At 38.8% G+C, this 14,841-nt stretch overlaps 1 protein-coding gene and 1 non-coding gene across 2 annotated transcripts in view; both read left to right on the forward strand.

The window, feature by feature from the left end:
* The first annotated feature begins 920 nt into the window (after positions 1-920).
* The window catches only part of ptenb (phosphatase and tensin homolog B), a 34,004-nt gene continuing 20,083 nt past the window's right edge, over positions 921-14,841 (forward strand). Inside the window, exon 1 of the mRNA XM_007896917.2 lies at positions 921-1,407. Within this exon, the coding sequence (XP_007895108.1) occupies positions 1,329-1,407 (79 nt within the window). The 5' untranslated portion in view covers positions 921-1,328. The remainder of the gene's footprint in view (positions 1,408-14,841) is intronic.
* Positions 9,113-9,184, forward strand: trnav-uac. The gene has a single exon. It is a non-coding gene; the product is annotated as a tRNA-Val (tRNA).

Raw genomic sequence — 14,841 nt, forward strand, 5'->3', positions numbered from 1 at the left:
GGTCTGACTCTGGATATCACGTGACCCGCCCGGGCTCTGCAAGTAGTGCCGCCCTGTCAGCAGCGCGTCACTCCGCCGCCGGATAATCACCGCCACCAGTGTTGTAATATCTCATTTGGTTTCGAGTTTTTAAAAGTACACGTAAAAGAAACACCTTCGCCGAGGCACAGATCTCACTTCCAAAGCAAGAGAGCGGCGGCTGTGTGTGGAGGAGGGGGGTGGGGGGGGCTTCAATGAAGAGGAAGGAGGTTTGTTGAGAGGGGGGGGACGCTTTCTTGTGCCGCGGAAGGTTACGTTGCCCTGCGCTGCGCTGTCTTTTCCCGGGAAGCCATGATGGAAGTTTGAGAATCGGAGCGGCGGCCGGAGCCGGGGCTGGAGTCGGGACCCGGGCCGCAGCTGGAGCCGGAGCCGGACCCAGAGCGAGCGGGTGGGCAGGCGGGAAGGCAGGAAGGCGGGTGAGCGAGCGAGCGAGCGAACAAGTATCATCTCCCCCCACCACCACCACCACCACCCCTCCTCTCCTCCTCCTCCTCCTCCTCCAACCCCCAGAAAGGGCTCCATCTCGTCCCCCTTTTATTATTTGGCTGTAAAGAGGAAGAAGAGCCTGGATTCGGGAGCGTGGATTAATTTTGTGTTTCGCGTTTGCTGCACGAACGAAGACCCATTCGGTGGAAAAAGGAGCCCAGAGCCGGGGGTGCGGCGGGGGGTGGGGGGGGGATTTTTTTTATCCCCACACAAAAAAAAACTTTTTATAGATAAATATAAAAAGAAACGTCTCCGTTTTATACCTGTTTGAATCACGGACGAAGATTTGTTTCCCCCTTTTTTCCTTTTCCCCCTTTCCCCCCCCCCCCCCCTCCCCTTCCCCCTCCCCCTCCCCCCGCTCCTGCTCCCCCGACCCGGCGGCAGCGGTGGCGGAGGACGAGGAATCGGAGACGGAGCCTGTGATTGTGGCGGCCTCACCGCGCAATTCGGATCATTCTCTCCTATTCTCCTATGGTGATTTATATATATATATTAATATTATATATATACCCCCCCCCCCCCCACACACACACACACACACACGTATATAAAGGCCTCCAAAAACCATCCCCACCACCGCAAAGATTATTGACGGGAGTTGACTGAGGAGGTGAGAGAGAGAGAGCGCAAGAGTTGCGCGTCTTTCCCGAGTCGGTCGGTGTAGGCCCTGTGTGTGACAGCCATAACCAGCGAGAGCGGCCGGAGCCATTTCCACATCCACCACCACCACCACCAACCACCTCCTCCTCCTCCCTCCGCCGCCGCCGCCGCCGCCGCTGCAGCCAAGGATCGCACGCACAGACATGGCTTCGAGAATTAAAGAACTTGTCAGCAGAAACAAGAGGAGATTCCAGGAAGATGGATTCGACTTGGACTTGACGTGTATCCATTTGAGATTCGCTTCTGATGGGTTTTGCTAAAAGGAAGGCAATGGGTTTGGTTTGGATGGAGGAGTGCACGTCCATGCAGTGTTTTAATTTTTTTTTTGGGGGGGGGGGCTGGGGGAGGGGAGGGGAGGGTGGGGGGAGGAAGATGTGGTTCCTCCCTTTTTAAAAACTGGGTTTTGTACAATTTCAAGGTTTATTATATTAAGATTTTTTTTTTGGGGGGGGGGCTTTGCATTAGGGGCTGCAGAAGAACATTTGAATTTGACCTTTGGGGTTTTTTTTTTAAAAAAAAGGAACCCAAATTAGAAATGTGGCCTAGGAATTTAATTTGGTTTTTGTAAATTACATTTGTAATGTCATTGTGCATTGCATTGTTGTACTGAAACACCGATTGTGCAGATCCTGACATGCCTTGCGTTGTCTCTGCGGGGGTCTAAGATACTGAATGTAGTGTGAATAAGTATTGGCCTGGATGGGAATGGATGAGGTTAGATATCAAATATTTGGAGGTAGTCAGGATATGTAATGATATTTGGAGGAACTTGATTTCGTTTGCAATTCATATTTTTTCACATGAGATTTTCTTTCTTTAAAGGCATTTACTACTTTAGCAGGAGATCGAGGTCTTATCTAATAGTGTTTTTTTTACAATGTTGCACAAGTAGTTTTAATTGTATAATTGTGTTCAGTATTGCTATCACCTAGTGATGGACAATTTTTTTATTTTCAATTGGTGATGCTTCTGCATGATGAAATGGGGTGTGGGTAGTAACTGGTACAGCACAGGTCAGACCACAAATCATAATCAGTAGCATATAGCTAATGCTCTGAATCCAGGAATTGCTTTTCACATTACAGCAATTTAATATTCTGCTCTCTAATTTCAAGTTTGAAAAAAACGATTTATATTGTCGGTCTTTGCCTGCTGTATTTGGAAACTGTTGAGCCTTTGAAACATTTTGTTTCACTTTTACTGTTTGACAATGGGTAAATATCAAGAAATATACTGCACTAAGCGGGTTTTGGAAGTGGTGCTATGACCACCAGTTGACATTTATGAAGCCTGTCTAAAGTTGCGCACGTTACTGTACTATGATTTTTGAACACTGCGTTATTAGTCACCAAAAAATGTCTCTCATATTAGAAATAGCTACATTTCAAATTCAGTTATCCTGTTGTAGGAATCCTTGGAAATTGGTTATTTTAAAAAGTACGGAGACCTTCTGTCAAGGGTCAAAGTAACAACTCTGCATGCTTGAATGCCTGTTATGCATGTAAGCGAAGGTTGGGTGTACCCAATCCTGTTGAGTTGCACATTTTTGGTCCAGGCCCAGTGCATCATTCAAATTTGTACTTTTATTTAACTATTCTGCTGTGGTAAGAGGTAGGTATAATTAATGTATTTGATTAATACAGAGGTGATATTTGATTTTTTTCAGAGTTTTCGCAGTTTTATAACTTAAAAATGTTCCACATTCACAATATTTTGCCTGGCTAAATTTAGATATTGTGAAATGCTAACTTTTAAATTCTCTGAATGAAATAAGAGTTACAATGTGGAGCTTTTTAAATTTCTGAATGTAATGCATGGTTTGAGGATCACACAATGTAACATGCTTTCTATAATTTCTTTATACCTTCTTGCAGAGGTAGGGAGGATTGCTCCATCTCGCAGTCGCTCCACCTCGCCCCCTCCCTTGCCTCCTTCAAGACCGATCACAAGACCCTCCTCTTTTGATCACCTGCTTGCCCCTCTGCCCTCCACCCCCAGCTTGGGTCCGAAACTCTGTCCATTGCCTTGGGACGTCCTCCCAACGTGAAAGGCACTCTACAAATTAATTTTGTTGTTGTAGAGGGGCTGGTGTAAAATTTAACACCGTATTAAACAAGGTGCCTTATTTTACCTTCAGTGCAACGCTTACCAGTTTTGTGATTTATGACTCCTGGTTTTCGTTGTGTATTGTTTTGGATAATCTTTCAAGATTGCTCTCGGTGTTAACTAGTAATAAGATGGATCTTACTTTGGGCCGGTTCGAAGGCATTTTCTTGTTCAATATTGGGACTGTTCTTTAACAATACATATTTTTGCATACATATTTTATGATCAAAGTTTTTGAATGTTAATTCCAAATTATGTTTCAGCATGTTGCTTTGTGTGACTTGTTTTTGATGGTATTTGCCATTATGATTGGAATAAAAATAGTAGTCTGGGTTAAAAGGGAACTGGAAATTAGTAGTGTTAGTGGTTCAGGTTGAGTGTGGGAACAGCAATGAGTTGTGTAGAAAGCATTGCAAATGCCAGCGGATTAACTTGTCTCATAAATGTTTATAAGTAGGAATGCCCTGTAGATATACTAGGTTTGTGGGTGTGCGTGTGTATTCACAGACTTTGCTATAATATTAATATACTGTAAAATAAAACACTTGCCTCATTTAAACGATGCAGTGCAGCAGCAGTTCAGTTTGTGTCATGCAGTTCAGTTGTAGATCAGGTCTCTGTTTTGGGAGCATTGTGGCACTCAATACTGTCTAGAAATAGAATAAACTCACAAAATCCACCTGTAAATTAAGGAATAAAATACATCATCTTTTTTGTTTCTGGACTGATATGTTGAGGGATTCACCTGTGTATATGGTGATTTGTTCTTGTTTTAGTCCTCTATTTGTGTCTTATTACTCCAATCTGTATGTTGTGAACAAACCTCGTAATATAGTGGATGTATTTGTGCTTAATATTGGATGTGGATATTTTGGAAGGTAATAACAGAAGGGATTTAAAAAGTTATATGTTGCAAAGAAAACAAAGCTTAAGCAGTCTTCTCAACAGCATCTAAACTCTGAGATATGTTACCTTCTTGGAATGTGCTACAGATTGTTAATTCATAAATATACAGAATAACATTACAAGTATATGTTGTAATCTGTGCATTTTTTTATTATTGTAAAATTTAACCAGGTAATTTAAGCATTAGCAGTCTGAAATTGAAAAATGGCATATTTAGAATATTTTAATTTTAGGTAACAGTTCTTTAATTGTATGGTGTTCATGTAGTGCTGTAGTACATACACTGTAAAGTATGGATTTAATTCCTTTTTATAGTATTTATATCTGAATGCAGTGTGATATTCTGTTGTCCAAAGTTTTCAGACAGCGATGTCAGTTTTTGGACAAGTGTCAGTTGATAACACTCTTGCCTCTGAATCAGAAGGTTGGGTGTTCAAACCTTGTGTTAGGACTTTGAACTCATAATCTAGACTGACATTCCTGTGCTGGAGGAATGCTACATTATTGGAGATGCCATCCTTCGGATGAAATGTTAAACCAAGGGCTGTCTGCCTGTTAAGGTGGATGCTAAAGTTCCATACCACAAATTGAAAGAAGGGAGTATCTCCTGGTGTCCAGGCTAACAATTCTCCAGATAAAATGGTCATTAATTTCATGTCTGTTTGTGGGACATTGTTGTCGTATTCCCTTACAAAAATATATAGTTCTAAATCTTGTGAAATGCTTTGAGACATCTTCCCAATGTAAAAGTTGCTATATCAAATACGATTACTTTATTTTGGCTACCTTTTAATTGTTTTGTGAGGTTTTGTTTAGATGGATTGATATATGCCTCCTGTTGTATTGTTTTAGATTGGGCTGTTTTCCATGATGATTTCCCCCTATATAATGTTGGTGGAGGTCAGTCTGTCTGCCACTTCAATGGGTTGTGCTGCCTTCTGTAGTTAGAATGAACTTGCTCAGGTCAATATTTGAGGTTTGAGTCTGAAGCAAAATTGCTTTCATAGTATACAGTACAGCCCCGGCTTACTGGACTCCGGGTTTCTGGAATTCAAACCTAGCCAGTCCAGGCCCAAAACCCCCAAGAATTTGTTTAGATATGTATAAAAATGTCCTTTCTGACTCCTGCCAGCCCAACTCTTTTGGTGTGCTTGTTGGTCTTCACAGTGGCCAGGGATATCGACATTGACTTAGATTGATTAAATTTTGCAAGCAGAAAATAGCTTATTCACTGTCCTCTGCTTGCAGGATTCAAACAATTAAACACCAAGCGGGAAATTCCGCTTCGCCATACTGGATTTCTCCCCAGCATTCATCTGGCTAGCTGGGGTTTAAGTGTTTGGCTTGTAGCAATTTCATATCTGATTTCAGGGTTCTACAGTTGGCATGATTCAGATGGGGATCCCGTTCTTAATGGGTATCCAGTGGCCTATATTGGTAATGTGATCTTGGCTCAGTGCAAGTTTCTTGCTTCTGGGTCACAAAATTGTGGATCAAGCCCCCACTTCATTACCTTGAGCTCCCAGTTGAGTCCTCCAGTGGAGTACTTGGGAGTACTGCATTGACAGAAATGCTGTCCTTCAGATGAGATGTTAATCTGAGGCCCTGTCTGCCTTTCCGGTGGACATTAAGGTTCTATGATGCTATTCGAAAATAGAAAGGAGTTTTTCTGTCCTGGCCAACAATCTTCCAGATAAATTGGTCATGCACTACATGGTTGCTTATGTGAAAAATGGTTGTCACATTTGCTGTCAAGTATGTGGTCACTCCACTTTAGTAATTATCGTGAGGCGTAATGAAACGTTTCAACATTTCAGGGTCTATATCAAATTTAAAGATGTTTTACCTATCAACTTATCTGTTGCCATTACTATTCCTAAGATCGTATGAAGAATGGCTAGAGGTTTTCTCATGCCTGTGGAAGTGTAGCCCAGCAGCTGAGGAATTGTAGCCCAGTCTTTGGGAGGTTATTGATTAATGATAAAGAATTCGAACCTGCAGGTTTACTGTGGAATTATGTCAGTCCAATTCTTGTAGAAAAATAGCAATATGATTATTTTGAGAATGCTGCAGTTTAATGGGATGAATTAGAAAATCAATCTTGCTGCGGTAGCACATTTTATTATTGATGATTACCATCAAGGCCATCTCCAGAGTCAAAAGGGCAATACCAAGTATGACAGTTTTTAGCAGCTTCCGTGGCACCACACCTGAAATGTGTGCCCATAAATATGCTGCTGCTGGAGGCAAAGGTGTGTGTTTTTTTTTAAAAAGAGCTGAAGGGAGTCTGAGTTGTTGGAAGCAATATCAGCTATACTGTACCAGCAAGTGAAGTGGTTTATTGATCTCTATTGAGGAAGGTATTGCCCAATGAAACTTCTGTTTGTGACTTTTTTTTAAAAAAATGTGCATGTGAAAGGTTGAAAAGTGGATTCAGCTGTGATAGAAATTGCCCTGTAATATAAATGGGCGGTTTCCACAGCAGCAGGAATGGCATACGGTTATAAATCATGTAATAACTGGCCCTTGGAGAACAAACGATTAAGGGTGGTGCGAACAGTCAGGTGTTTAACTATATTACAGTGTTTTATTTGCTTCAAATAGAAATATCTGTTGTGTCAGGCTGCTGTAGATGTGGGACTATTCCATTTAAATTGCAGACTAGATTTACATCACTGATGGCAGCAAGCAAATTCCATATTTCAGAGTCCTGAATTACAATTATTTTATGGTTATTGACCCTGTCGAGGCCAGTGAAGCAAAAACTGCAATACCAGCTTGAATGGGCACTCACTGCCCACAGCCAGAAACAAACAATGGCTTGTCCAACTACATTGAATGGCAATTAGTCTTGTTTGGCAGGAAGAAAACACACCCATGAATAGGTGGTCGGTGCCTGTAGAAGTAGTACTCTTGCCATCTTATTTTTACTTGCTGCTGTATAAATGCAGCATTATACTGTGTGCGCTTGGTATTTCTTTACATTGTGAGCAATAACAGCTATTCATTCTAAATAATGCCAGGAAGGAGAAAATATTTAGTTCAAAAACAAGTTTTATTTAATAGTTTTGGTGTGAGTTTGAAAAGTTCTAAACTGTTAAATTCAGCTGAAAGGGCCATTTCAAAACACAGACCAATTTTAAAAATATATATATAGTGAAAACTATATTATGAGCAACCAGGCAATTTTTTTAGAAATCCAATGACGAAAGTGAGCATAGTATATACCAAATGCAATTTCCATGTTTTTTTTCTGCTTAATAGAGTTTGAAATGATTCCAGGATGTTGGCTGATAGGCCCCAGCTCAAGACATGTAGTCTTTGGCTTTACTTTCGGTCATCTACCCCGCATATAATAATAATCCTTGCCTTTGCATATACATATAATAGATGTATATACACATGCACATAAAAGTTGAAATTGGCTTAATATTATGCACAAATGCAGAAATATTTTTAGAACAAAATGTCAGCACTTGAAATTTTGTGCTGCCTGGAAAACGGAGCACTCTTTTACATTGGACATCCTCACTATCAGCAAAACAGTCCCAAAGCAGCCAGAGCTAAGGTCCAAAACAGCTCTATTACAAACAAAATTGATGCTTCTTACTTTGAGACACTTTCAGCAGAACCAGTTCTGCTCTCTACAGATGCCACTTCTACCATTGCCCATTTTTCCCATTTTCTTGTTTATAAATACAATGCTGTTGCACATATAGACATTCTTTTATGTGATGCGTGCCATTTATTTGATGCTTTTGTTGTCATTCACTACAGTTGGCACTCGTCAGGAAAGCAAGTGTCAAACTTTTCAAGCATATATAAAACTAGATTTTTTTAAAGGTAAAGCTGTGACTCCAGTTAATAATCATTCTCTGTTTGGGAAATAATATACATTGGAAATCAAAATGATACCACAGTTCCAAGAATTTTATATCTTGGCACTAAGTTCTTCCTGTGCTGTTGAAGTTGTTTGTGAGTTGCCACAGAGCGGTGGGGTGCAGACTTTGACTTGTAATTCTCGTATCACTGAATTCTGATCTCTGGTGTCTTGATGCATAGTTTAATAATAAGAGTATGGAAGGTGAGGAGGGGCAAGTTCGCAGGAGATAAAGCCTGGTTGCTTTTGTGATCTAATGTGCAATTTTCAGAGTCCCAAGAGTGGGCTTGAAGTATTGAGAAGGCAGATTCATAATTGTAAAACATTTAGTTTGTAATTCATCCCTCAAAAATTAATATCCAGTTCATAGTGTATATTCTACTGTTGCCTGTGTTGTGGAATAGTTTTGTCAGTGCTGTTATGTCACTGCTCTGGCTGTGTTTCGTGCTAGGGTATATAGTGTAAAACTGGCTTAGATTTGATCTTTTCTTATGTTCAGTAATGATCAATGATGCAAGCTTCAAATCAGCTAGCTATAAAGGTTTCATTGGATTCTGTTCTGTAGTAGTGTATCTTTATATGACACTGCACCTCTGTGCTGTAGTTAATCCAGTTAAATTATGTATTACTAAAGCATTCAGAGACTTGCCCAGCAGGAAAATGATGTACTAACTTCAGTAGCAGCAACAAAAACAAAGAGAGCTGGGAAAACTCAACAGATCAGGCAGCATCTATGGAGAAAGGAAAGTGAGTCAACGTTTCTGGGTGCACAACCCTTCGTCAGAACTTCGATAGCAGCTATGCCTAGGTTATTTCTTATGTAGTTTGGTTTTATTGTAGTGTTCCACAGTTGGCTCAAAAGCCAATTGCTACCATAAGCATGCTTTCAATTTGTAACCATAAACTTCTGATGAGCAAATGTATTTCAGAACTTAAGTTGTTTTTAACAGGATTGACTGGTTTGAAAGCTGATTATTATAGCTGTAAGTGTAGGTGGTGGATGCATCTTTTTGGAATAAGAGGCATGACTTGTGGAGTCCTATAGCTCAGTGGGTAGAGCACTCGCTTTACAAGCGAGAGACCCGGGTTTAATTCCCGGCAGGGCGAAACCTTGGGCAAGTTTCCTTATTCCACACGCCTGATAATAATCCCTCAAGAAAAAAATCCAATAATAAATTCGTCATTTCAATCCACGACTGTTTGTGGGACACTGCTGTGCGCAATTGGCTGCGACATTTTGCCCACAAAAAAATATATATACAGTCAATTCACTTTACAGTCTGTTTTGTGAAGTGCTTTGAGACGTCTAGAAGACTTGAAAAGCGTTATATCAAATGCAAGGATTATTATTATGACAACATCTCAAGAGCACACTATGGTATTATGATTTATTTTGACCATATGTTTCTAGGAGGGCAGAGCTTTTTTTCTTAAAATTGAACATTTGACTTTATTAATAAACATTATTTCTAATTTAAAGTATTTGTTTCCAGTTGTTAGAAAGTCAAAATGTGTTCATATGAAGTACCACCTTTCAATTCTAATCTTTCAAATTTTAGAACTGCCACTAGCATGTTTTTTCCCACATCCCATGTGTAATTTGTGTGTTATTAGACAGTTGATAATTATGATTGCAATACAATGTCTAAACTAGGAACCCTTTAACTTTTATTTATGAAAGCCAATCTTAACTAGAGTTTTCAATGTACTTTATAGATATCAAACAAGGAGCTAGGAAGGATAATATGGCAGAGCCCAGGCATGAAATGTGCTGGATAAATGCACATTTCTTGCTGCAGAATTATATTTATTGTCTCTTGAGATATTTTCTCCAAGTATGATAAATTAGTTGAGCATCGGTTAGTTTTCCTTTCCATTCAGATTTTTATAATTTGGTTTGAATTGTTTTTTTAGCACAATGTTTTCATGTTCTTTTAACAATCTTCACAAACCTTGTGTAATGAAAATGAGGTGAACTTGACGGTTTGACTCATGAATGTCGAAAGGAGCTCAATAATTGTCTGTTATTGTGGGAGCTGCGGTGTGAGTTTCAATTTTATAGAGGAAATATAATGCAAGGCTGTTGCTTAGTTAAACCAAAATCCGATGTTATATTGAACAAACAATGATCTGTTTCAGGTCAAACCAGATTGGATGCTCATTACATTTCACTTGAGAGTTATACTTTTGTTTCAGTTAGAAAGAAACATTTTAATGGATGACATTACTCAACCATCTTAATGTGTGACATTACTTGTAAACTTACAAGTAGTAAGAATTGTCATTCTTTGTGCCTATTTTCAGTCTGTTTTTATAAAGAAATTAACCCAGCGATTCTTATAAACTGGGTGGAAAAGTAAATCACAGTAGGTGGGGTTTTAAGCATGTGTAAATGATTGTGTAAGATCCAATCTTTAAAGCTTCTATTGTTGTTATATAATCCTTTCATTTGATACAGCGCCTTATGACGTCTTTGAGATGTCTCATAGCGCTTCACAGAATATATTGTAAAGTGAATTGACTGTATTTATGGGCAAAACATGGCAGCCAATTGCACACAGCAGTGTCCCACAAACAGTTGTGGATTGAGTGACCATTTTTCTAAAAAGTTTTTTTTAAGGGATTATTACCACTGGAAAAGCGATCCACCAATCGACTAACAACCAGGTTCCTATTTACTGTTAGGTAAATCAAGGTGTGTGGAGTAAGGGAACTTGCCCAATGTTTCGCCCAGTTATGTTGGCTTCTCATTTTGGTTTGAATTTAAACGTGTATAAGTAATTGTTAGAATACAAGTACATAGTTCTAATTAGAGAATCATAAACTAACCTAGAGAGTTTTACAAATGTCCATTGGAATAATGCTTGTGTTTTCCATCTGTCGGCATATCTTTTCAGCTCAACATTTGGGACTATTTGGTTTGAGGCTTTTCTCAGCACATTTGGAAGCTACATCGCTGTTTGAGTTATGACCCTCACTGTTTTTGATGCATTGTGATTAGATATGTAAAATCCTGGAGGTGGTATATAGAAATAAGCACTACACATATAAGATGAACCCAGATACATTTTGTGATGCAGTTTGTAATACTTTTACATTCATGTCTTAATACTTATTTAATTGTAAACTGTTCTATTTTAAAGGCTGGTTTTATGTTCCTAATTGATGCAGCCACATTTACTTTGTGGTGCTTCTGTCAAAATTGAGGCTATATTGCTGTAAGGTAAATGTGCATAAGCTACCATTTTAAATCATCTTGCTGTGTAGGTCATCGCTGGCAGTGACTTCACCATAATTGATCTGATTGTATATATGACATAGCCCAGTCAATCTTCTATAATTTAGTTCATAATGACGATAAAGGCCAGCTAAGAATCTGAAGCTATTTACAATATAGAAGTGGGCAGATCATGTCTGTGGGTGCTTAATTCCCACGGGAGCTTTTCATTCTAACTTCTTGGTAGAGGGGATTACTTGGTGTACTGCTGCTATTACCTCCACTCGGAGAACTAGGTTGTGACTCAATAATGCTGCTCGTATACGTTGTGCAGTAAAAAATGATCACCTGACCAACATGGCGCTGAATTTTTAAAGCACCTTGCTCCGCCGTGATTTTTTCCCCTTGGATGATAGAAATGTTTACTTTTTTTCTTTTTTAGAAATTTCTATCATCTTGTTTGGGCTGGCAACATCAGGTTTATTTTCAGAGCTTATCTATGCTTGCTTCAGATCTTTCCCCTGCCTGCATACAAGACCTTGATGTTGCAATCTCAGTATTTCTTTTGTCATATACACACAGGGTAAAAAAAATCTCCTGGGTTTCAGTGAAGTTTAGATACCAGCTTATTGATGTTACAAAAAATAATCTTTAGTAGTTGCTGCCTATATGGAATGCCACAGACTCTTTTTTTAAACTACAGTATATTTCTTTTCTTTTTGCACGATAGCTTAATGCCTACAAGCCAAAAATGTATTTGGGTAGGAGCTTTCAGGTCCAGTCTATAAAGAATGCTTTGTCCTGTGACATATTGCATGGGGTAAAAGTTTGCTTGCATCCCATTGGACCTGAACAATCTTTTGCAGCTCCATATTTAAAATGGTTATCAGTCAGAGGGCTTTTCAACTGGTTACCAACCCACATTATAAATTCAGATGTGAACTAAAACATTTGACCACACAGGTTGTAACACTACCATCAGTACATACCTTGAACACTGAGGTGGTTGCCCCCACTTTGACTCCATTTGAGATACCCATCTTGATGAACAAAAATACAGCTATTGTTTGTACAGGAAGAGGAACTTATCCACAATTCAGTTATCGTTCTTCCTTTATTTAGGCTTGACCTAATCACTGTTGAAAATTGGCATGTTGAATCTTGATTGTTTCTGGTACATTGATCACAGATAAATTGCTTTTATAGGGTTAGTGGTTGATTAACAGCTTAACTTTGTATTTTACTGTTGTCAATTGAGTTCAAGTACATTTTGTATTGTGGAATTTTTAAGGAAAAGCAAGATAATTGAGACCAAAGTTTAGGTAAATAGGTGTGCATTTTCTAAAATTGAGAGTATGATGTACAGTTTGACAGAGCAACTGGCATCTAATTAGTTGGGTTCCAGCTTGTAATGAATCCCAAATTTTCAAGTTTTTTTTGGTATTCTTACCTAATCTGGTGTCAGCTGTGTTCCAGAGTTACTTGGTGCGCTTAGCTATTGATTATTTGTTTACTTTTTGTAAAATCGTTCACTTCCGTTTTCACTGCTTGAATAAAAACAGCTTTCAGGAAAAGGGATTGCAAGTGGAGTTCTGTGTTGGGTGGCTATTGTTCGTGATCTGGCTGTTGAATCAAGTTGGGGTTTGCATGTTTAGAGTCTTTTAATTTTATTTCTGTGTTCCAAACCCTGGACCCTCCGCCCATCGTCGGCAGCCACTGCGCCCCAAAGCTGTGGAACTCTCCCTCAATCCCTTCGCCTTACACCCTCTCTCTCCAGATTGCTTGAAGACACTCCTCTTCGACCGTGCCTACAGTCACCTTCTCCCTCCCCCTAGCTCAGCATCGAGCACCATTGCTGTTGAGTACTCCGAGACACTATATAAATGCTTGTTGTTATACTTAAGCAATGATTGAAATTATCAGGAAACCAGCAGTTCACGATTCTCCTTCGAACATTTACAGAGTGGTATTTCTAGTACTAGTACCAATTGTAGCTTACTGAACAGTATGTGTATGCCTAATATGTTTTCAAGAGTGTGGAATGCAAGTTCACATCTGCAACATCAAGGGAAAGATTATGCCCCAAATTAATACAGTGGCTGGTCTTTTGTATTGTTGTATTAGATGATATGAATTGTTTGAGCAGGTACAAGTTTGATAACCGGGAAAGTCAATCAATGGCTGCGATGCAGACTACTTTTTTTAATGAGTACCAAAACTTAGAAAGTGTAGTTGAGTAATTATATGGCTAGCTTTTCAAAAGCCATATTTCCACGGTACTGTGAAATTTGTTTTAAAGTTAGAATATCAAATAACAGATTAACATTCTTTTATTTAATGTTTTGCATATCAATTCAAAAAATCAACATTTGTCCTCTAAACGTAGTTGCATAAGCAATGAAGATTTTGTAGCAGTGCAATGTATGTCGCATTTCCTGGTATATGTGGGTTTAAGAAAAATCTAAATGCCTGTTATGTAAATGCTTTAGGGTTGAGGTGGCAACTGTGGTAAATCCTATTTATGCTTCGTAGTACAGCCTTCAAATGAGGGGTTTTCTTTTTAGATTGCAGCTGTCACAGTGATTTATAACAGGAAGCAAGTCTTATCGTGTGCAACCAGAACTATGGATTGTAGGTTTGAGTAGTGTTCTTGGTCTCTAAAATTGATCTGAGTTTAACTGTTGCACAACAATAAATAATCAACGACTGTTCTGTAAAATGTATATTACATTACATTATTGCATTACTGTGTTTAATGCAAAAAAGATCAGAATAAATTGTATATCTGCACGGATGCCTGCAATTAATGCACATATCTGCATAAAACACATCTAGAATAGGGCTGGCATTCATCAATAAAATGTGAAGCTGTAGATCTGCCTTCAATCCTTCGAGCTGAAATGGGTGGGCCACATTTATTGGGACAGGTACTGTGTTGACATTTCTATTAGAGTATTGCACAGAATTTATAAGTACAAATTGCCCTTGAGTTACAAATGTCGTCTTGAGTAGAATTAATTCTACGTTTCCTTAATATTGTAAAGGGTAGTCCTGTGTACATCCAGGTGTAGTGCATCATTTATTAAAACATTGGATACTATATAAAAGGGTGAAATTATCCCATGCTTTCTACTGTGCATGTTTTTAGGTTCCTTTTAATTATTTCCCATTATCGTAGAATTGTGCATTATTATAATTCAAATAGTGATTGGTTTCACTTTTGACTATCAACTTGTTTTAAATACACAGTAAAGTAAAATATTTCTAATAGTAAATACATTTGATATGGTTCTGTTGATTGTGGAGGGTGCAGTGGAATATGTTTTGATGTCTGTTGCATCTAAAATATTCATACTTCAGAGGAAATAATGGCCATTATAATTATAAATTTCAAACGTGCCTCAAAATTAAATTTCTTAGGTTACTTTGACCTGGGATTAGAGAGGTAGAAATTGTTTAACATTTTCTTAAATACTTAATCCTGAAGACTCCGTGGCTCTGCTCGGGGCTTCATTTGAGATGTGCCACTTTTCTTCATCAGGCTTGT

The sequence above is a fragment of the Callorhinchus milii genome, unplaced genomic scaffold (genome assembly GCF_018977255.1).
Source record: "Callorhinchus milii isolate IMCB2004 unplaced genomic scaffold, IMCB_Cmil_1.0 Scaffold7, whole genome shotgun sequence".
In the NCBI taxonomy this organism is placed as follows: Eukaryota; Metazoa; Chordata; class Chondrichthyes; order Chimaeriformes; family Callorhinchidae; genus Callorhinchus; species Callorhinchus milii.